Raw genomic sequence first — 22833 nt, 5'->3', positions numbered from 1 at the left:
GGTCTGTTGATAAGCATTTCAGCAGTTATTCTTGTGATATAATGAGGGGGCCTGTATTGAAATGCAGTAACCCACATTGCGGGACATGACATTATGGCATGCAGTTTTTGAATGGCAATGTCAACATAACCAAGGCGAAAGTTCATACCGTTACGTAGAGATTGGAACGGCAGATGGAAAGATTATGGCCCCATGGGTTTTTTTGCGGCAGCTTATCGTAGCTTAATTCTCGAAAAGATTGTATGTTGAAAGGTTTTTGAGTTTAAGTGGCAAAGGATTAGTCATTTTAGATTGTTTTCAAACAGGAGAAGACTTTATTGATGTTGATGTACTGCATTTGGACCAACTTTTGGACCTTTCTATAAAGCTTTCTTTAATCACACACTTAACAAGCTTTCCGACATTGGGGTCTATGATACCGTCAATCAGTTTTTTAGCGCACATTTTGACGTTTGGAGACTTACATATAACCATATAAACATTTAGATCAAATACAGGATTTTTGTGTTCAAAAGGATAATTTCTGAATTCTCTGGATTCTCTATTAAAACTTTCTAAATTTTTGGTATAAAATAAAATAAAACAAAACAGATGTCATTTTCATGAAAATTCTCCAAGAAATTAATGCAGTAAGGCCTGTTAACATAAAAGCAGACAAAAAGGTTTAAATTAAATGATTAGGATATTAAAACCAAATGTGTCGGTGTCACATGAAACCTTTGTGTTGACTGTCACATTGAAGTATAAACGAAATTGCACCAAGATACGACTTACACGGTTTTTTTCTGGTTTATAGCGGTTCGCTATTATAGCGCATATCAGGGACTGTCTGTATATTCTTATATCGATAGCCTTCTATCTTCAGCATCTAAAGACTTCATTTTAAACAATTTCCAGAAATTAGAAATTGTTCCTCATCTAACTCAAAATATTCAAGTTCAATTTGAAAATAATCTAGAAATGAATGGGATTATAGCACTTCCATTTGCAAACCCTGTATAATTGGGTACGTCCTAATTCAAGGCAAAAAGACTCGAGACCATAACAAAACAAGGCAAAGACAAATATCTAAAATCAGTAACGAATAAAATTTTATTAGCACCCCAGTTAAAGAACCATTAAACTTCTAACCCTTGCGGGGTTTGACCTTTTTTGAAATGTTACCCATCCACCACACACTAAAAAGAACCCCCATTGCGACCCCCATTAGCACCTCTCACCCGACGTAGACATCATTTACTGGAACATGTCACCGGGCGAGATCTTGCGACGCTCGGTTTGCGCTTCCATCCCATATGCTAAAGGCGGCAGTTGTGCCGTACGGATTTTGCTACTTTATTTCACTTTCTCTTCGCACAATTTGCTGCACCAGCAGAGAAATGATGACCTGACCTGGGGATTCTCCGGTTATGGTTGCATTAAATATATTTATTTTATTTTTTCACCCCCGGCACGAATGGACGGTACTGTTAATTAAAATCACTGACCGTTGGCTGGACAGTAACGCCTCTTTAAACGCTGCCTTTTTGCCTTCGTGTGCGCGTGCACGTGCCCAGGGAACGGCGCCGTATTCGACCAGCGATCGCGGGGTGATTATTTTTCAATTTTTGCAAATTGTCCCATCTTCCTGTGGGACGCGATTACCGCAACAGCTTTATTTTGCAACCAAGTTGCCAGTATATCGGCATGGGCATTATGGCTCACCTAGCGTTAGCGCCTGTGTTCCCCGACCGGAGGGAAAATGGGAAGGAAAAACCGGAAAAAGCTGACCGTTTCAAATCGGCACAACACCAAAAAAAAACACTTCCCAATCGTGATAAGCGCTTTGTCGCTTACAGATACACACGCACACCCACCCTGTGCCCCCATCCGGTGAGCAAACAAATGAACCGTTGACGAGAAAGCGAGAAGCGCAATCGCTGCAAACCGTTAGTTTGATATTTTCACTCATTTCCCGGAACGGGAAACGTAATTTCCGCCCGGTACCGGGACCATGTGCGATGTTTCTAACATTTTTGGGGTGGAATGGGGGGGGGGGGAGAAGCAAACAAAAAAAAACCCAACAACACCGGCTTTCGTCACTGTACATCAAATTTTCCACCCAAACACCCAGCGGGACACCGGACCGGAAGGGCGTGTGAAAGGGAAAGCGAGTAGGTGGGAAAACATTGGTGCAACCGCTTGGGTGGCGTTTAAAATCCAATTTGCATACGATAAACTAGATCTGATGTTTGCTTTTTTTGTGAGGGGGCGGGTGGTAAATATTCCCTGAAGCTCCCTTGTATTGCGCAATACTTTAATATTTTTCCTTAAAATGACGTCAGTTTAGCCATATTTGAAGTGAAAAAACAACATTTGTTAGAGGTTGAAAATTTAAACAATGGTCACATATCCTTACGCATAGAACCTTCAAAACAGGTTTTCTCTGTTAAAACCGGGGTAAAGAAAGGAGGGAAAAGAAGAAAAGTGTTTTTAAAGTTTAATGAAAATTTATATCCAAATTTAATTAGCAACTGAATTTCCCTTGCTGTTTGGCGAACCCTTTCTTTTTAATTAAACCATACAATATTAAGCAGGTAGGTTGTGAATAAATTATAATATAAAATACAATATTCGACATGAGTCGTCCCGTGTTGTAAGCAATGTCATACGATGATATAATAGCTTCGTTCCACACGTTCGGGAAAACTATCTCCGATAATCGGGTGCTCTGTTTGTCTACCACGAACAATGGGTAATTTATTGGTGGCCAAACATATGTTTCCATAATCATCCTTGACTTAATTATAAACCGAACGCAATCGGACACCGATCGAAGCGCCGTATCGCAATCGATGATCAAAGATGGAAATAAATCTTCCAGAACACCCTGCCCGGGAATGAGGCAACTGCCCAAACCCATACAAACCCTGCCACAGCGGCAGCACCGGCGGCATTTCATGGAAGCCCCGATAAATAAAACAATACATCATTCCCTGCGCCGGTACTAATTGCAGCACAATTGTCATCATCCCCCACAATTGGCAGCTGCTGGCGTTGGAAGGTGAAATCCGTTTCGAAATCCGCTTCCGTCAACGGGTGGTGATGATAGTGCGTGTTCGGTCCGACGCACACCGATAGGGGATGGAAGAGCAAAAGGTAAAAGCATACAAACACACACACACACACGAATATCCCAACGGCACAAAAGTGAAGGGACGACGACCATGTGTTAATGATTTGGGCCCTAATGAAGGAAAATGTGCTTTTGTTCTTATTGTGTTGTGTTGTTTTTCCTCACATATTCGAGGAATTTTAGCGTAGTGTATAGATAAGCCCCTGAAACACCGAAAAACTGATGCAGATCCCGGTGGGACAAAACCCCTCGTGGCAGTGCACAAATTGTCGAACCGCCGATGGCCACCGCTGTTCGGTGGCGGCGAGAATTGAGCGACGACCCTTTTTTTTACGTTCTTGTTCCATTGGACCAGGACATTGGGTTTTCCAACGATTTTCTCGGCGGCAGCAGCACGCGGGCGGAAGAACACGGGCAAACAACAAATTGGCTTCCCACTGGTGAGCTCATTAGGAGAATGAATGGGATATGTGTGCTCTGTGCCGTATTCCCGGACCTTTTAATGTCCTGGCTGCTGCTGCTGCTGCTGCTGCTGGTGTTGATGCTGGTGCACTAGATAGTACTCTATCTGCACCGGGGATGTGCTTCAAGGTTGGTCGTGAGGTTTTGAACCTTTTGCAAGATCGATCACTGTACGCACGGAAAGGTACGCTCACACTGGCAGCGGCACAGTGGAACCGCACGTCAACATCAAGTGAGGATAATTTTTCATACAGTTCCCAGTCATTCGAGTCGATCTGTTAAGTGATATTGATTAAGAATCGTAAAAGGTGCTTAAGGTTTGTTGGTTTAAATGATTCGCTATTTGAGGAGATACAGACAGTGCGTGATGCTTTTTTCCAGTATCTTAAAGCTCAGTGTCTTAAGAATATTTGATCTATTTTTTTTAATTAATTAAGCAACAGACAACGAAGTTACTCAATCCTGGACATCAGAATTCCTCAAAACACCGTGAACTTACAGGCTTTTCCATAGGTGTTCTTCACTCCTTTAGGTGCAGGGCCACGAAAGTTCACAAAATGCTGACAAATTTGTCAAGTAACAAAATCAGCTTGTCAATTGCAAAAAATCACTATATCGTTGCCGCGCACACAATTGTACTCTTTGACAAAGCAAATTGACAAGAATATTCAGATGATCTAAGCAGCTTTCGACAGTTGTTACCAAAAAAATAACTGATTTCATATTTTTATTTTTTAGTAAATATTAAGAGATTTGAGGATTAATGATAAAATATAACTTATAGTTCATTCAAAAATCAAGCTTATGTACATTAAATGCAAAATAAACTATAATTTTCCGATAAAAAATAATATTAACATAATGCCTTAATTAGCAAGCGGCGAAAAACTTCGTCAGCATTATGTCAACTTTTTGTCGTGGATTTTCTACAAAATGACATTTGAGGAAAGCTCACAGAAAGTGACGTTTTCATAAATTTGTCAGCATTTTGTCAGCTCTCGTGGCCCTGCGCCTATTAATTAATACTTGAAATAAGCTTATTCTCTTTGGTTGAATACTGACAACTACTGCTGGGCAGACCTAGTAGCCTTTGAAGTTGTACTCAAGCACCAGGTTTTAATATCTTCTTTCATCACATATTACTTTTTTACAATTTAGACATATTTTTTTATCAGACCTCTCACAATCCAAGTTTTGAAGTTGTTTTGCTCAGAAAAATCATGACCCTGTTGGAGTTGCCAGCCGTATATCTTCCCCCCAAGAAAGTTTCCTCAAGAAATAAGCTCTTTGGCAAATAAAAAATATTTGTATTCATTAATTGTTGTTATCGTGCATTCATCATGCAAAACATGCAACAAGTTATGCAGCACAACATTCTGTCCAACTCAAATCCAACCGATCAAAACTCCTCAGCAAGAACGTGTTCTTCATCCGTACACGCTGCTGCTATAAACAACTCTCACGTACTTGAAGCAGTGCTATCCTTTAGTCATCGCAAAGCCGGTAGCAAACATCGGTAAAACTGCACTTCAACTACGATGCACGATCTGTATTTTTTTTTTGTTGTTAAGTCAATGCTCATGCCCAACGCGGGTGATATCTCGATGTTCCAACATAAAAACCTGACAGCGGCACTTGCAGATAGCGCGGCAGCCCTCATTACATCCAGTCGGCATCTTAATCCATTTACCCGGGGCGAGGAACCTATTCCACTGCGTTCTTGCACACGCACCGGCTCGCTTCTGGATGCCCTTCGACACGTCGGATTAGTTGCCGGAGTCGGATTCACTCCAGGTAGGTACAAATCGGACTCCTTCTTCTCCGACTGCTTCTTCGACTGCCTCCCGTTTGTCAGACTTTGAAAGTCAATTTGCCATCAATTTATCATCGGGCATTAATCTCCGCAAAAATAAAAAAGAAACCATCCTCCCTTTCCCGACGATGACGCTGACATCTTCTTTGACATTTGCCGCGGCGGCGATGGTTTGGATGGGGTCGGTTGAATTTCTAGCTGGCATGTCCTCGCTAGGGCACTATAAACATCGGTGTTTATCTCAGTCCCGGGACCCCGGAGTATACACACAACAGCCTTGATGCGGAAATCCCCTTGGGAGAGTGCATTTCGGATCTTCGTACACGTTGTTTCCGTCGTCCGTAAGGGCATTATACGTTTGTTGCTCGCGAGCCGCCAGCGGAACAGCCGAGCTGCTGGCCTGGAAGTGTGGCTAAAACACAACTCACTAATACGGAAACAATGTGCACACCTACTCGGTTTGCCTTTCACTCATCTTTCCCTTCGCAGCTTACACTCCCATCTCATGCATGTGTCATCTCGTTCGCCCACACATTGATTTTATTTTTTTTGGGATAAACGCCCTTTGCTGGACATGCAGGCCGAGGCCCTCGTACCTGGGAACCGTTTTTTTTCTTCTTCTGTGGATGCATTTCAAAGTTGTAACCATGAACGAACAGCCCCGAAAAAACACCTTCACGCATTGATCTGCTTGGCCTGGCGGTTGACAACTTTCTCCCGGTGCGCACATACCGACGGCCCATTGGACCGGTGCCGGAGAAGCAGGTGCGGAAGAGAGCAAAAACAAAACCCCCACACGCAGGGGGCAGGGTGTAACGGGGAAGGAGAAAGCACACCAGGAATGCATGTGCATCCATCTCCATCCCTGCCCCGATCAATGGATGTGTGTGCTGGCTGCTCTGGCTGCAACGGACCCTTCAGGAAAGGTGGACCCTGGACATCGGTAATTGGTAGAATTGGACGAAACATTGTCTCCTGCTGATCTTTGGGTCAGGTTCCTATTAAAGTTGCGTTCTGAGTGGGCATTGCTGTAGATTATTCTTCACCGTAACTGTTCTTTGTCCGTCCGCCTATACACGGATCTCCACCTCCCCCCCCCCCCCCCCCCCAGGCAACCGCATTCTACCCCCCGTGGCAGAGAGAGGTTGCGTGTCACACCGCACCGATTGGCCGCGGTGAACGGACAGACGGAGCGATCGTTATTGTTCTAAGACATTGTGTCGAACTTATTTTCCATTCCCGTCGTCCCCTGATGCGATTGATTTTCCACCTTTTGCTTTTGGGACATTGTCTCACTCGCCCCGAAGGCTAACGGAAACGATGTCCCGAGCGTCGCTTTTAAGTTCCGACCCAGCACGGCCTCTACCAGGTGAGGCAATCAATGTCGAACCCGCCCGTAACCTTGTGAAGCCCTTTTCTCCTGGGCGCTGTTTCCACATTATTAGCTGACGTGTGAGGAGAGAAATAATGGAAAGTGTCATCTGGACCAGAGGTACGTTCGAAAGGAAGATGGCCACAATGGGCGCGTGCGTAGAAAGTAGAAAGAAATTATGGTAACGTATTGTAAAAAGGAAATCCTTGGAGAAAGTAAAAACGGAAAAACTATCTCCACGTGAGCTCGGTGGCAGAGTCTGAAGCTACAAATCAAAGATCAAGCCTTATTGTTGCAGTTTATATTGCGAAATGTCCAGTGTTCCCGGAGCAGCTGATGTCTCATCCAGCTGGCCCGGAGTTCCAGCTACCTAACGCTCGTATAGACCACCCTACTCGTACCGCGTGCTGGCACATAACTGACGCAATACCTACATTGTTGCGCCCTGCATACCTGCTGCTGCCGTCACGTATCCACGATCAGCAGCACGATCATTGACGAAGTCGTCCGCGCCAACTGATGGTGATCATTATTTATTATTCACCAAAAATATTGTGGCAGCCAGACAGGGGAAGAATTCGCATCGCAAAGCACTTTCCGGGGGCTGCCGTCAGCGAATGAAATCAAGCACGAGAGTTGGCGCATGAAGCGCAACGCGGTGGGTCAGGAATGTTCTACTGGAATTTATAGAATTTGATGTATCGATGTTCTTCGCTGCCGTCACGTATCGGGATGTGAAGAATTCTTCAGGTTTTTTTTGGGGAGTTTTTGCTCTTGCTTTTGTTTTCGGGTGTCTCGCTCGTTCACTCACATTCACTGATATTGAAATGTTGGGACATTGAGACGACAGGATCAGAGAGACAACCTACGCACAACAAAAAAAAAGAACCCCTTAACCAGACACTTGTCACCAGCGTTCCTGAAGCAGCAGCAGCAGCAGCAGCAAAAAAGGCCTTTAAAATATATGAAAATCTTGAAGTTATTTTGACATCAGGTAGGAGAGCTTGATGAAGGCATTTTTGATTTGCTTTTGCGGCAGTCGCAGCAACCCTCCCCCCCGAGGGGGTTTCGGGAATTTGATGCCACCAGCCAATAACGGGCCCATAACCATTCATCTCTGCAAGCGCGAAATGCACAACGAAATCCGTGTGCTTAAGCATCCCGGCCGGCACCGCGCGTCTCACGTTACCACGCGTAGTGTCTCGCGAGGTAAAATATTGACTTATCGCTTTTGCCACACTCCGCGCCAGGAATCGCTCCCCCTTCGTTTTTGGAGGGACATCGATGCCACAATTGACGTAAACTTTTTTTTGTTTTGTTATTCAACTCGTTTCGCTTTGGCGCTGGATGTGTGTTTTTATTACGTTAATTTTTCGGTAGCGAACCATCGGTGGGTTTTACGGTGGCAAACAACCGATCGCGAGATAGTAGTACACAACTGCGCATCTACATGTGTTTAACATGACAGCAAACCAGTTGCCGCCATTTTTCATCCTGCCACGGTGGTGGGAAGGGTGGTCAAAGGAAAACACCGTATCGTGCATAGAGATATATTTACGGGTAAGCTAAACCAGTGGAAAATAAATAAAGCCAGCGCACAAAGTGACGAACCCGCAACAAACGAATTTGACAACGATGATGTGGACTCGCCCTCCTCTCCCTGAACATAACCTCATTCCCCAAGCGCACACAAGAAGCTGCCGAAAACTAAATGAAATTAACAATTCAAAGCACGTACAGGCCCCGAACAGACACCCACCGTGACAAGTACAAGGGCCTCTCCGGCTACGGTAGCAGCAGCGCCGAAGTGACAATCAAGTATGCGTGTCATTTTTTTTTTGCTTCTGTAAACGTTTTCCTTGAAGACTCGATTAATTAATTTGAACAGACGCAAATGCCAAAAACCGCCCAGCTCGCTTCGTGAAACAGCTACCAGGAAGGTGGCGGCAGGAGACAAGGAAAGCAACAACAAAAAACGCACTTCCAACGAATGACCGGCACGAAGGATGACCATTGACCACGATCACGGCATCGTGACAACATAAAAGCAGTAAAAAGGCGTAAGACAAAAGGCTGCTGCTGATGACAGCCACGCGGGGGAAAAAAAGCATACAGATTGCGAGCAAAAAAAAAGCAACGCAAAGTGTGTCAGGGAGCGCTGTGTGGTGTAAAGTATTAGCTTAAGCTAATTGGCACAGATGGAAACATAAAAATCATTCATTGATGTGCGGGCTCTCTCTCGGTCTACCGCTCCAGCCTCTGCCACTTCGCTGAGGGTGCAGGGGATGGTTCTACAACACGCAATTATGCCGACAGACGAACATGTTATCTGATACGTCCTTTGAAGAAGGAAAAAAACACGACATACCCAGGACGATGAGTGATCGTGCTATAAATGTGTGTTGCTTTCTCACTCTATCTATCTCTCTCTCTCTCTCTCTCTGCGCCTCCCCTTAAATGGTGTTGTCGTCTTCAATGAAGTTGATATTAATACCGCCGAATGGAGGAGCCACTATAATTCATGCATTTCAATAAATTCACACACGACCAGCAAACGTGCGATCGGTTTGAATGCCGTGGCAGGCACGTTTGCTAAATATGCCGGAAATGGTGGACATATTTTGGGGGGGCATCATTAGATCATTTTATTCGCCCAACGCGACAAGGACATGTTGGACACCATTAACGAGCAAATATTATTTAGCATTGGTTTGGTAACGCTATACTAATAAAGTATCAATAAAATCGTTTAAATTAATGTTCTGCCCTGTCAGCCCTGGCAATTATCCCATAAACTGTTTTACCATGCCATAAACTATATTTTAATGCTTTCGAAAGTGCTATAATTTTTATCACACTAAGGGTCTCATTTCGACGGTGCTATAAGTATATAATAATTTTACACTTATTACTACCAGTCATTAAGAAATCACTAAACTATTCCTTGTTCTCAGGTTCAAACCGATAATTGCAGATCATTTTAGATCTTAAATGAGTGTCTGTTATATAAATCCTCCAGTTATGTGTGCTGGAATACATTAAACAATCAACATTTAAATATTATTAAGTAAAATATCAAAAAAACAATGATTAACTTAAACTTTCTTCATGAAAAAAATAATGTATTACAATCGAAGACCTCCTCAAAAAAAGCTCACCGTTCACACACAAAACACACCGAAAAAGCAGAAAAAAAACCGCACCGATGTAATGTGGAATAACTAATAGCATTGCATGTAAAAGGTCGCCCATGATAAATGGATCAGTGATAAAATATCATTCCGATCTTGCTCTTTTTGATGATCGTGCCCCTGAAATCGAAAATATGTTCCCACTTGGTACGTCTGGCCGGGCTTCGGAACTTCCATATTCCTAACTGCATGTATCGCCTCGCTCTACCCTCGCGCTTGTTTTTTGTTCTTCTTCCTCACCGCCAGATTCGATCGATCGGTTATCCAATTTTTCGATCGGCAGTTTATGATTGGGTTTCGTATTTCATTTGGCGCCATACGATCGTAAACTGGGATCATCTCTGGGATCGGTGTTTGGTCTGGGTCTGTTGCTTTCCACTTTTCGGACCATGCAAGAGCTTACCATACTGTTCCTGGCTGACGCGAGCCTGAGCTTTAAATTTAAGAACACGCCGGGTATTAGGTTTGGCTCGCTTCTTTAAAGCCACAGAATCACCTCACGAGCGTTAAGTGGAACTGTGCGACCAACGCCATATATTCCATCGCTTATTTCCTTTTTGTTTGGAAGGTTTTAACGCTCCTTCTGCGTGTAAGGATTCCTCTCCCCCTTAACGTACCCTTATACAGCATCCTTCAGAACAATGCACAGCAGCCGTACGCAGAAGAATTTAATTATTTTTTAAGCTTTATAATTGCTAACACTCGATAGTGACTCGATGACCCACTGAATTGAGCCGTTAAGTTGTAGCGCGTAAATTGCATGCAACCCCACAAGACGAGTGGCACAGGAACAATGCGCTAGGCTGTGCTTGAAGCCCTCTTAAAAACTGCATCTAATAAAGTCATCCCCATGATGGGCATGATGGGCTGCAGCGTAAAAAAACCCTACGTCAATCTAGAACTCGAGCCGTCCACAGGAAGCAAGACACCTCCGTGGTACGGGGAGGTCTTTTGCTTTTCTTTGCCTCCAAATTGCCCAAAACTAATCAACGCGTCAATGAAGACAGCTCACCGTGGGAAAGAGACCACCCCTTTGGTAGCGGGTGGTAAAGGGCGCGGTAAAGGACATTCAGCGCAGGCGAAAGAAAAGCAATGCGTGCCGTGTGTATGTGCGTGTTTTGTGGCAAAATCCACACGGGAAGCGTTTATTATTATTGTATGTGTTTTTTTTTAATTAAATGCATCCCCCAACGAAAAAAAAGAACGGAGGATGGAGTGTGTGGTCGCCTTGAGCTGCCTTCATTTGTACACGCAACAAATGCAATGGGCACAGGGAACACACACAAACACACACCGAAACGGAACTTACCACGTGCAGGAACACAAAAACACGCAATCCTGCACGCACCGGAGGAGTACGCGTCATCGTAGTGCGAGCTGCATCTTATGTTGTATGATTGGTTTTCCTGCCGCGCCCGAAGGAGGCACTTCAGAGACCAATATATGCTTCAACCACCGCACGAACGGTACACCCAATGTCAAGAGGCACAACAACACAATCGCAACAATGCACCGCTCCAAAGACAAGCACACCACCCATCGATGCAGCTCCTCTTCAGCTTCAGCTTCTACACTCCCCTCCACTACTACCACCACTACACTCCCCTCCTTCCCCCTCTTCTTCCCATCAAGGATCAAGCTCCTTCACCACCCTGGGAGGGAAAAAGCTCCCGAGCGCTCGAGAGCAGATTGAAAAGCACCCGCCCCGAGAGATAGATGCCAATATACCTGTATCTCTGTGTATGCCCGTGACCCGAGCGCACCGGAGAACAAGCGCAACAATAAGGCGAAAATAAAAAGCAATCGTTAAATGTTTATGGGTGTTATTTTCCTCACTTTAAAAGTAAAGGAAGCATCAACAACAGCACAAGAGGGGCCCAAAATAACTTAATTCTTTTTAACACCGGCATCGCGCACACCTACGGGGTGGCGCGGCAAGAAAAAAAAACCGACTGGCAAGAAATTGGCCCTCCGCTACCCATTTCCCATTTCCCATGCTTGGCCACTTTTCCCACTTCCACGCGGTGGTTTCACCATTTTTCAGCATTTGCTTCCCCTTTTTTTCTTCTCTCGTTTTGGTATCGTGTTTTTTCTCTTTCTCTCTCTTTCTCTCTTTTTTTCGCTTTTCTTACACGTCCGTCACTTGTGCACTTGCGCATTTTTCCCACTTTTGTTTTGTAAGCAGTTTTCGTTGTGTTCTTTCTCTGCTCTTCCATCGTTTTTTTTTGTTTTTGCTTCTCTTTCACGATAGTTTTCCCGTCTTATCGGCTTCCTTTTTATCGTGTGTGCTCCGTTTAGCTTTTAATCTTTTCCGTTCTGCCTCTTTTAAGCTCTAGCACGCTTTTTTTTCCTTGTGTTTTCTGGGCAATATGCATTCTTTCTTCCCTTTCCCTTCTTTCTATCGGGTTGTTCTCGGTTTTGTTTTTATTGAACGTGCCGTTTTTCGCTATTAACTTTTCCACCTTCGTTTTTATGTGTTTTTTTTTTGTTCAAGGGGACCGCGCGTATTTTGCTTATTTTTATTGCCATTCAATAACAACAACAACAACAGACACTGCCGCTACCACTTGGGTGTATCGTTTTGTGGACAACATCATAACATTCCTCATTTATTCTCGGTTCGTACACCTCAACTATTGTATCGGCATTCTTCACTAATTGCCAGGAATTTCCTAACCTTTCTCAAACCGTATCACATCATCCGTCATTGAGCAATCATCTTCATCAAAGGGTTTCACTCATGAAGAATTTGTTGTAATAATTACACATTTTTATTTATCAGACAGTAGTATTCAAGCTTTGACATTAAATATCCGCTCACTCACAGCATAATTTGTGACTCACCACGCAAAACCCTGCACCAAAAAAAACAAAACCCCTAACTGACATCCAATCAAACCCTCAAGTCACCTCTTCGTCTTTCGTGGGATATTTAGCCGAAAGAAAAACCTTTCCACCATTGAATGATGGCCAAATAGGCATTTAATACTTTCCTCTGCCCAAGGAGCGCTCTTTGTGGTCAGCCCAACAATCGGCTAAGCTTCTCATACAAAAATCCTCCGCACTAATCGCCAATGACTGCCAATAAAAGACGGCTTAGAAACAACTCAATGCATGTCTGTAATGCATGGTGGGTGGAATAGAGGCTGTGTGCCCATCGGATGGCCGTTTGAAAAGGTGTGACAACTGTGCAAAGTGTCACCGCATCAAATAGGGAAAAACCCGAACAACCCGGAACGGAGCGAAAAGCTCACTCAAAGCCTTCCCTAATGCCACGATATTACCCGCTTTCAAAGGAAATCCTATTGCCCGCCACACGCTGTACGGTGCCCCGAAAAGGGCACAAAAGGTTCATAATGCGGGACGACACCGTGTGGTGGAAGCCGCCACCAACGGGGAGAAAGAAAAAAACGAAGGAACGGATCCGGAAGGATGAGACCATATGCGGGGGATTTGAGGTGTGTTAATCGCTTTACTTCTATCTGCCCAACGACCCCCCCACAACACCAATCTTTTCGACGAGGGGGAAAAAGAAAGACTCTATTCGGGCACGGGTTTTTGGTGGTGGACATCATCAAAAAGCTACAAAAAAAGAAGATCAAATTTGATGGATTTTCTTCCGTTCCGGCATTAGCGCGAACGCACCATTTCCCTCTGCGTCCTTGCGCTAAACATCCTAATCGCGTGTTCCCGTATCTCCGCACGAGGTTCCGGGGCCCAGGGGTATCGGGGACCGCCGGAGATGATGAATAAATGGGCACGAAATCACAGCCCCAAAGGGCGAACGCCTATAATCTCTCAACCAGCCACGCTCGGAACAGAAATCAATTTTCGATAATAATAGCACCGATATCGTAAGGCCGACCGCTGCGCCGATTGCTGCACCAAAATGCGCAATCAGGACAACACAAACAAACAGCCGGAGCCCCGGAGTCGGGAGGAAATGGATCTGTGCACGCACGGCACCACACGACAGACATGTGCTAATTCCAGGATATAGCTGCCACGGAGAGGTGAGAAAGGTGGAAAACATCATCCAAAATAGCGCTTTTTTAAAATGGTTCTTCGTTGCTTGGCTTCATTCTTTCACCTTCACCAAGCAGTAAGGCTCTTCACCCCAAGCAGCCCAGCTCTGGTAAGATCTGTTTCCAAAATGTCTGACGATCCTGACGCGTGAGATTATAATTTCGCCCTGTTTCTTTTTTTCACTCAATTACGTCCCACGACGGCACGATATAAAGCAAGAGCGTAAAAACAGCACGTACCAGTTACACATCACCGGGGATAATTAAAAGCAACCAACCAGCGGTTGGAAGGACTTCAAAGTGGAAATCCAAAAGCACGGCGATCGGTACAAAATTGGAAATCCCTGGAATTTCTCTGCCCGTCAGCCATGGGTTGCAACCTCGCTGTTTTACGAGTGGCGCAGTTCTTTACGAGCGGTAAGTTTGAACGAATATCTCTGTGGGTCTTCGGTACCAGAATCAGCTGTGCTCAGGGTTGCAAACAGCGCCCCAATATTGTGCGAGATTTCAATGGGTGATCAATTCGTGATGATTTTCGTGGTTTTACAGCGCGGCCATAAAATACACCACGAACGGGAGAGGAAGGGGGGTTGGTTTGCGAGCAATAAATTTTTGGTTTCGTTAAGTTTTATGCTCGCGGAGAGCTCTGATTTAAGATTTTTGATTTTGGTTTTCATTTCCTGCGATTTACTTTGAAGAATTCGCAACAAGGAGAGTAGCTAATGACAAAGAATCGGAGAAATGCGAAGGAGTTCCGAAGTTGGCAACATGATAAGATTTATCTGGCAATACATCAGGGCATTAGGTTAATTAATTCAATATAAGATTAAGCTGTGTTTGATATAAAACTTCAAAACAAATCCCATTCTTTCAACCAACATTCCCCCCAGCAACAACAATCAAATTTTGTAACTTACGTGGTAGACCATTCTCCAAGTTGTCGTCGGCAAACACGGAACCGTTTTTGGCACGTAGAAACTTGTAATTGCACGCTGATTGCAGATAGATGTCGTTCCCGGTTGATGCTCCTGCACTGAATAATGTCTGCAAAAGGGCGAAAGAAGAATGTTATTAGCACTGGAGCAGCACTCGTCCAAATTGTTTGACAATGGCCAAAACAGACTAACGGCTGGTCGGCTGTCAGCTTTTGTCAGTTTATTGGAAAACGAACACGGCGAAAGAACCGCATTTCTTAATTGCTTTCACCGAGTGTATGTCGCCGTGATGCCGTCCTGTCACTGATGTCTGGGTAGGTGATGAAAAATTAAACTTACATTCAAACTATTTGGATCCAATAATCACCTAAACTTCGTACTTCGATCGTGCAACTAGCGTTTAGAGCTAATGGACGACAAACACTGGCAAGAATAGCTTCAAAAGGTTTGAACATTGAAAATAACACCAATGCCCTTCGATCAATTACCATGCAATGACAATTGACTATCTGTCACGGTTTGCGTGTGTCAACACCTGTGTCACACGTTACAGGGTGTATCAGAGGGGAAAAAATCGGGGCAAGTATACTACACGGCTGCTCTAACGAGTGTTTGATCGTCCAGTGTCAGACGTTCAGATAGTTGGATGATGAAAGCAGCAAATAGTGAGACGAGGATGGACGCGATCGGGAACTTGTCTGGGAGAGGTGGAAATTCTCAGACGTAATGAAAACAGCACATCAAAAAACCTTCGACAACAACCAAGTAGGCAGCTCGTTCTTTAGCTCAGTTGACAGTTCATCACACAACGCTGCTACCATAATCGGTTCAGGCTGGTTTACACCGTGCTTGGGACTGGGTGAAATTGGGAAACAAACAAACCCCTCGAGACCCCTTGTGTGTAGAATGGTTAGAAGTCTAGCGTCAGTAGCTATCGTAGGTATCTATTTCAGTAAATGGAGTCGAGTGACGAAAGGAAATAGGTTAGGTTAGGTCGATAGATAGACGTTCGATCAACATCAGCAATCAATCCCGATGGATGGAAAGCGAACCGTGGTACCGGACGGTGGAGTGGAGAGCTGATAGCTCTTTCCCATTATGCCCCCAGCCGCTTTTCTTCCACTAATGTAGCACGCGCTCCCAAAGCTCTGATTGTGAACGTTTGTTATCAGTTCAGGCGCGGAGCAGGTTCACAGCAGTGGCGATCGGAACAGCGTTACCAATGCACGATGCGCGATGGACACGCGTAGGTGGAGTGTATTGTTTGCCCAACCCGGTGGTGCGTGGTGTTGGTGCAATGCGAAGATAGAGCTCCCAGGTCCGCACGCCACAACACGCCAAATTACGCCCAAATTACGGCGACAAAAACAGCGAACAACACACAAAAAGCATCTTGTCGGAACGGCGAGTGACACTCTGTCAAGCGGGGAGACACACATTGTGTGCTGTGCCTCCATGCAAGCCTCCAAACTGTCCAAACGTGCTGAATGGCAATATTGAATGAGACAGGATGACGACGCCTTATTATGGTGCCGCGACGCCAACGACAGGTGAAGAAGGTGTGATTGTTTCCGATACACATTCCACCAGAAGGTTGTTTAAACGGAGGCGCAGAGGACTAATGCAGCGCTTCAATCTGCCATTCTGACATGAGGAGAGAGAAGAAAAAAACCAACCTCCTCCCATCAAGGTTGGAAAAGGTCGCGGAAGGCTTTTCCCGATGGCTTACACAGGTGGCACACCGGTGGCACGTTGATTGGTCATTTCGGTGCTGTGCTTAATGTGTGTCACAATGTAGGGCGATTAAGGAGAAGCAGGCGTCAGTCAGTCAGTCAGTCAGTCAGGCCGCACGACGAGGGTCCCCCGCCCGGTTGAAGAGGTATTTTAATTTCGCTATCAGTTTTCCTCTCGATTGCATTGTTGTAGTTCGTTTCTTCGTCATGCATTACTTACCATCAGGAGGCACAAAATCTTGGCATAGACGGTTAGCTGTGATACCCTGCCGTTGTAGAAGAGAAGGGAAGAAAAAGAAAGGAAAAAAAGATCTGAAATTAGTATAATGATGCTCACTTTTCCATTATAATCGCAGCCGCACAACACCACTTAAAAATGGTCGCCGCCTTGATGTCCTGCCACGGAATTGGACACGAAGGACGTTTCGGGGTAGCGCGGAGTGAAGAGATTGAGACTCGGAAAATGATTGTTTGGGTCATAAGACGTAAAGTAGTTGAAAGTAGTGATGTGATATGTTCCGAAAAAAAACGGAGCGGTTCGAATCCGTTCACTCCTTTAAAGGAGCGGACCTGTTCCAACAGGTTTTTTTTGCCGTACAGCGAGTTAGGCACACGAAAATAATTTCCCCCCACAAGCGTTGAGAAATATTATGAATGTTCCAAGGAGCGATATTTCGAGAGTCGATCCAGGGAGCAATATTTGGAAAGTCGTTCCAAAGAGCGATATTTGGAGCGTTGTTCCAAGGAGCGATATTTGGAACGTCGTTCAAAGGAGCGATGTTTGGAGAGTCGTTCCAAGGAGCGATATTTAGAGCGTCGTTCCAAGGAATGATTTTTGGAACGTCGTTCCAAGGAGCGATGTTTGGAGAGTCATTCCAAGGAGCGATATTTGGAGAGTCGTTCCAAGGAGTTGTATTTGGAGAGTCATTCCAAGGAGCGATATGTGGAGAATCATTCCAAGGAGCGATATTTGGAGAGTCGTTCCAAGGAGCGATATTTAGAGCGCCATTCCAAGGAATGATTTTTGGAGAGTCGTTCCAAGGAGCGATATTTAGAGCGCCATTCCAAGGAATGATTTTTGGAACGTCGTTCCAAGGAGCGATGTTTGGAGAGTCGATCCAAGGAGCGATATTTGGAGATTAGATCCAAGGAGCGATATTTGGAGTGTCGTTCACAGGAGCGATATTTGGAGAGTCATTCCAAGGAGCGATATTTAGAGCGTCGTTCCAAAGAGCGATATTTGGATCGTCGTTCCAAGGAGCGATATTTCAAAAGTCGTTAAAAGGAGCGATATTTGGAAAATCGTTCCAAGGAGCGATATTTGGAGAGTCGATCTAAGAAGCGATATTTGGAGCGTCATTCCAAGGAGCGATATTTCAAGACTCGTTCTAAGGAGCGATGTTTGGAGAGTCGTTCCAAGGAGCGAGATTTGGAGATTAGATCCAAGGAGCGATATTTGGAGTGTCGTTCACAGGAGCGATATTTGGAGAGTCATTCCAAGGAGCGATATTTAGAGCGTCGTTCCAAAGAGCGATATTTGGATCGTCGTTCCAAGGAGCGATATTTCAAAAGTCGTTAAAAGGAGCGATATTTGGAAAATCGTTCCAAGGAGCGATATTTGGAGAGTCGATCTAAGAAGCGATATTTGGAGCGTCATTACAAGGAGCGATATTTCAAGAGTCGTTCTAAGGAGCGATAATTAGAAGGTAAGGTGCGAAACCGTTCCACCAGGTTCGTTCCTCATTTCCCATCACTAACAGAAAGGGTAAAAAGAACGACAACAACAAAACATTGCAGCGAGCATTAATGTCTTGATTAGCATTTGTAAATTATTTTTCCTCGCTCACGTTAACACCGCGGGACAATCTTGCCAATTTTTTTCGCATCGTACCAGTGGACATGTACCAATTCAATTCCCACGCCTTGGGGGCTTTCGTTTTCGGTATTGATTAAACATTGCCAAAATATGCGAAACTAATTAGCATTTCTTTTATTCCCGCCCACCCAATAATGTTAACGAAAACGATGCATGGCAAAGATACACACGCAGCAGCATCATCGCCCTGAGACCAGCGTCAACTGGCAGAATGCACTCGTTACGAGATAATTAATTGAACTCGCACCCTCGCCAAAGTGTCATATCCTCACTGCACGATCGTTCGCATGACCTGAAAAACGGACCACTGCTAACGGGTCCATCATCGGTAATGCTTGCGTACCATAATTGGTACCGATATCGAACGTATGCTGGTCTTCAGGGAGAGCGAGATGTGGATTGATAAGCAACTGGTGCATGGGTTTTAGAGTGTAAAATAACAAGTAATTAAAAGCTTTTATACAACTCGATCTTATGAATATGGAAAAAAATCACTTTATTATTTTCCTTCTCTGTTCGCTTAATTAAACTCCCCAGTCGCTCCATCATAATCGGGTACAGTCCATGAAAGTATCAATCCGCTACGTTTATTAGCTGGCAACGGCACGCAAATCAGTTCACCGTGCAGTGCTGTTGTGCACAGCTGTCCCGCGGTCTCGGAGCCGGATTAATTGAGTTGTAAAAAATAAAAAACAGCCGCACAACAACCGAGAGTGTAAGAAGCAAAGCGAACGATCCCTTCTTCCGCAGGCCAATCATTGCTGATTGTGATTGCACGCGTCCCCGGGGCGGCTGCGACAACACGCAGGCAGTCAGCTCGGTTGCAGTCAAGCCTGTCCGGTGGCCGACTGCCGAAAAAGGGCAGCGGGAACAAACGACTGTCACTCGCCACAAATGGCAAACGAGCGGACTGGTTGGGCCATTTGGTGGGGGCCCAGGTAGATCCTTCGCTTTGAACAGTAAACATTTGCCATAACACCAGCGGGAAGCCAATTGACCCGTGGTATCGCCCCGACGTGTGGCGTTGGCCCTTTTTGAGATGAGATCGTGAACGCATGTGCATCACTGTGGCTAAAGTTTAATTAAATTAGCATTGCCTCGGTACTTCGGAATCGTACCGCCCGGGCGGCCTTCCAAGGTCCCTGTCAAGGGGGGAGTCCTTGAAGAAAGGAGGAGAGAGAGGGGGAAAGAAAAAAGCGTTGACAAACACGCGATAACGGAGTACAGGAAGCAACGCGTCCCGGTTCGATGGGTTTATGCCCATTTTCAGGATGATATAACTAAAGCTCCATAACACTCCACCGTGCGTCTCCCATGAGCGTATAGATAAGAAGCGGCTACTGCAGCTGCTGCCTGATCCGCAGAAGAATGTTCCATCCCGTGACAATTCCGCATCTCCAAACCGTCTGTCGTAAAACAGACCCAATTCACCGCACACCGTGCCATACCGTGCCGAGCAAAACCCGATTGTCACCGGTCGGAGTCACTCAAGAATGTCGGCACCATGCCACCATGTGCGGGCGGTGTGTGGAGAATGCCCGGGTGTCAGGTTGAAAAAAGTGGATACCGGCGCACTCTTCCCCGCCGTCCCGCCAACGGTTGAGTTGGGGGGCTTAAATGGAAGTCAAGTTGATCGGTTGACGGTTGCGACCAATCAATCCGGTATGGTGGCGAGCCTGCACGGACACTCGTTGAGTATGTGTCGACTGCCGCGGTGGTGGGAACAACAGGTAGCCGCTTGCACCGTTTGCATCTAGGCAGGCTAAATCAAACCGAACCGAACCGATTCAAACCGAGCAATCGTTCAAGTGGAGCGTGCACACAGTGCTGAACGGATTTTGTGACGGGAAGCATCAGTATTTAACAGAAATATTACATTCATAGGCTCTTAAATCCCAAAATGAACTGTACAACTTCACATTTAAATGACCTATTAGACGAAAATAAAATAAACGCTAATGAAGCGATTAAAACACAACCACAGAAACAACCAGAGTAAAACAGTAAAAAAGCCAGCTATAAACAGCTTAATTTTAATATTCAAAACGACTTTCAAGTTCATCCAGAGACCCTTAAACTGTGGAAGTAAAAATGGTCTTAAAACCCTGCAAACGATAAGTACGAAAGCTATTGTTTATTCGTTTGTTTGCTTATTAACCAATTAATTAATTAGCCTGGTCGTTTAAGCGAGAATAAATTTAAGGAAGGCGCGAACGAATGATAATCATCCCCCCAATGCTGGAAATGGATTAAGCTGAAATATGTGAATAGCCCCATCAGGAAAATGCCACGGGGTTTTTGCTATAAACTCAACAAGTTTATGGGCATAAAATTCAAGCTGAATACATTACGATAAGGGAATGAGGGTTGAATACATTACAATATGGGAATCGAATCTGTAACTTGGAAGTATAATCCGGCCTGACTGTTCACTCACGGAAAAGTGTAAACGAATGAGCTCTCGATTCCTACAATTGAGGACAATAATTTATTTGCCTATTTTGGTAGAAATAATTTGCCTATTTCGGTACCAAAAATAACTCAAATTCATTTTTAAAAAAATTATTTTAATCGCAATAATAATAAAATTTGCTCTAAATGGTTAATTTCAAATTACTTTACAACCGGTGTGTGTGAGTGTAAAACCTCCGAGATATCTTAGACACAAACAAACACCACTCATGTACAGATAACCGGCAAAAGAACTTTCTAATCTGCTGATTATAGCCGGTAGGGCACTGTTAAACGCTTGCGCGCTGACCAAAGTTGTTTGCGACTAAGCACGGCGTCAGCGATAGTAGCCACACTAATAGTGTAATGGCCCAGTGGTGGTAGTAGTGGTAGTAGTAGTAATGCCCAATCGTTTTCGCTGGAAAATTATTAATTTACTACTGATAAAAGTCAGTTTACAATGTCGTGTTGTTGTGTCCACGCCATCCATTCCAACCGGGAAACGGGGCCCCATCGTGGCCGGTGGCTGGGTGGGGAAAGGGGAGACTGGGCCACGGTGCCAGGAGCCGCCCGTACTGTGCACTTATCGTTTACACTGCCGCCGTTAATTAAACCCCCGTCGAGAGGGCACCCTGTGGGATGGGTGACTCCTGCGTGCTCCCAAGGTGCTACAACATGCGCCATGTGTGTTTGTGTGCGCAAAGTGGCGAGTGGCGAACGGGCATCACCGGTAAGTACGTGTGGTATAGTCGCTTATTTCGTTTTGCTTGTTCGCCTGTGCTGGTGCTACCGCTCAAAAGCGCAAGTTAATTTCCGCCCCAAACGAGCAGGACCACCCGTCGACAGTGGCGGGGCAAAAACCTTCTCCCTGGGCTGAAGTCACTTCCAATTCCACAGCATCACCCAACAGTCGGTCCCCGTCATCCGTGATCATCACCATCACCATCATCATCATCATCATCGACTGATGAGGCTACCGGGTGTGCTTCAATTGCTGGCGCTCGAATCAGTACCCCCTCCGCTTCTGATTATCCCTCCTCCCTTACCCTTGCCCCTCTCCCCACCCACCAACAGGACACTGGGTGACGACCAGTGTGCCAGGATGTGTGCCAGGCAACCCTGGTATCGCCAGGGTGGGGAACTTCCAATTATTAATATCTGATGGTGTTTACCGTGGATAGGCAATTGCTTTAGCACCACCCCCTTTGGGGTGCGCAAGGTTGTACGCGCGAGCGAGCGTTCGTACAATCGGGACACGCGGGCGAGCAATTCGATGCGTTCCTTTGCCACAGGTCGGATGGTGTTTTTTTTATTTCTCCACTTAAAGGAGCCTTATCGGTGGTGTACAAAACCCGGTAGGCGCGTTGGTATCGTGCCATCGTACGACCGAAATGGATTTTGCACGCAACCAAGCGTTCTGTGGCGAGTGCCCGGTGGTGCCCGTCTGGGTACGGGGACCTCAACCTCAACCTAATGCCTCAACGAGCGAGCGGTGGCGTTGACTTTAGTTGCTGTTGCTATTTTTTTTGTACCCTCTCTGTTGTACTCTTTTTATCAGCACTATTTTATCAGTGTGTATCGGAAATGTTGAGGAGTTATGATCCTATTTCCACCCGCTGTTTACCACACTAAACGCTTTAACGCAGAACATTGCCATTGCGTCGCTATATCTTCCCTTCTACCCTTGAGGTGAACCCTTATCCAGGCTCGTTTAAAAATAAGCCCGCGAAGCATAAAACACTTACGGGTTGTTTGCCTCCCCCATTAGAACATTGCCTCCAATCTACGCCGCTGGCAAAATGCTTCGGTTCTAATCTCAAGTGTAAAGCACTGGCAATGACGCGTTACAAACCTCATTAC

The 22833-nt window shown here is 45.3% G+C and overlaps 1 protein-coding gene across 1 annotated transcript in view; it reads right to left on the bottom strand.

Moving 5' to 3' along the window:
- The window catches only part of LOC128303035 (AT-rich interactive domain-containing protein 1B), a 63066-nt gene that overhangs the window by 27979 nt on the left and 12254 nt on the right, over nucleotides 1–22833 (bottom strand). The window contains exons 2-3 of the mRNA XM_053039890.1: nucleotides 16867–16912; nucleotides 14896–15022 (exon numbers count right to left, since the gene is read on the bottom strand). Of these exons, the coding sequence (XP_052895850.1) occupies nucleotides 14896–15022; nucleotides 16867–16912 (173 nt within the window). The remainder of the gene's footprint in view (nucleotides 1–14895; nucleotides 15023–16866; nucleotides 16913–22833) is intronic.

Source organism: Anopheles moucheti, chromosome 2 (genome assembly GCF_943734755.1).
Source record: "Anopheles moucheti chromosome 2, idAnoMoucSN_F20_07, whole genome shotgun sequence".
Lineage (NCBI taxonomy): Eukaryota > Metazoa > Arthropoda > Insecta > Diptera > Culicidae > Anopheles > Anopheles moucheti.
This window is presented reverse-complemented; position numbering and strand designations above follow the sequence as displayed.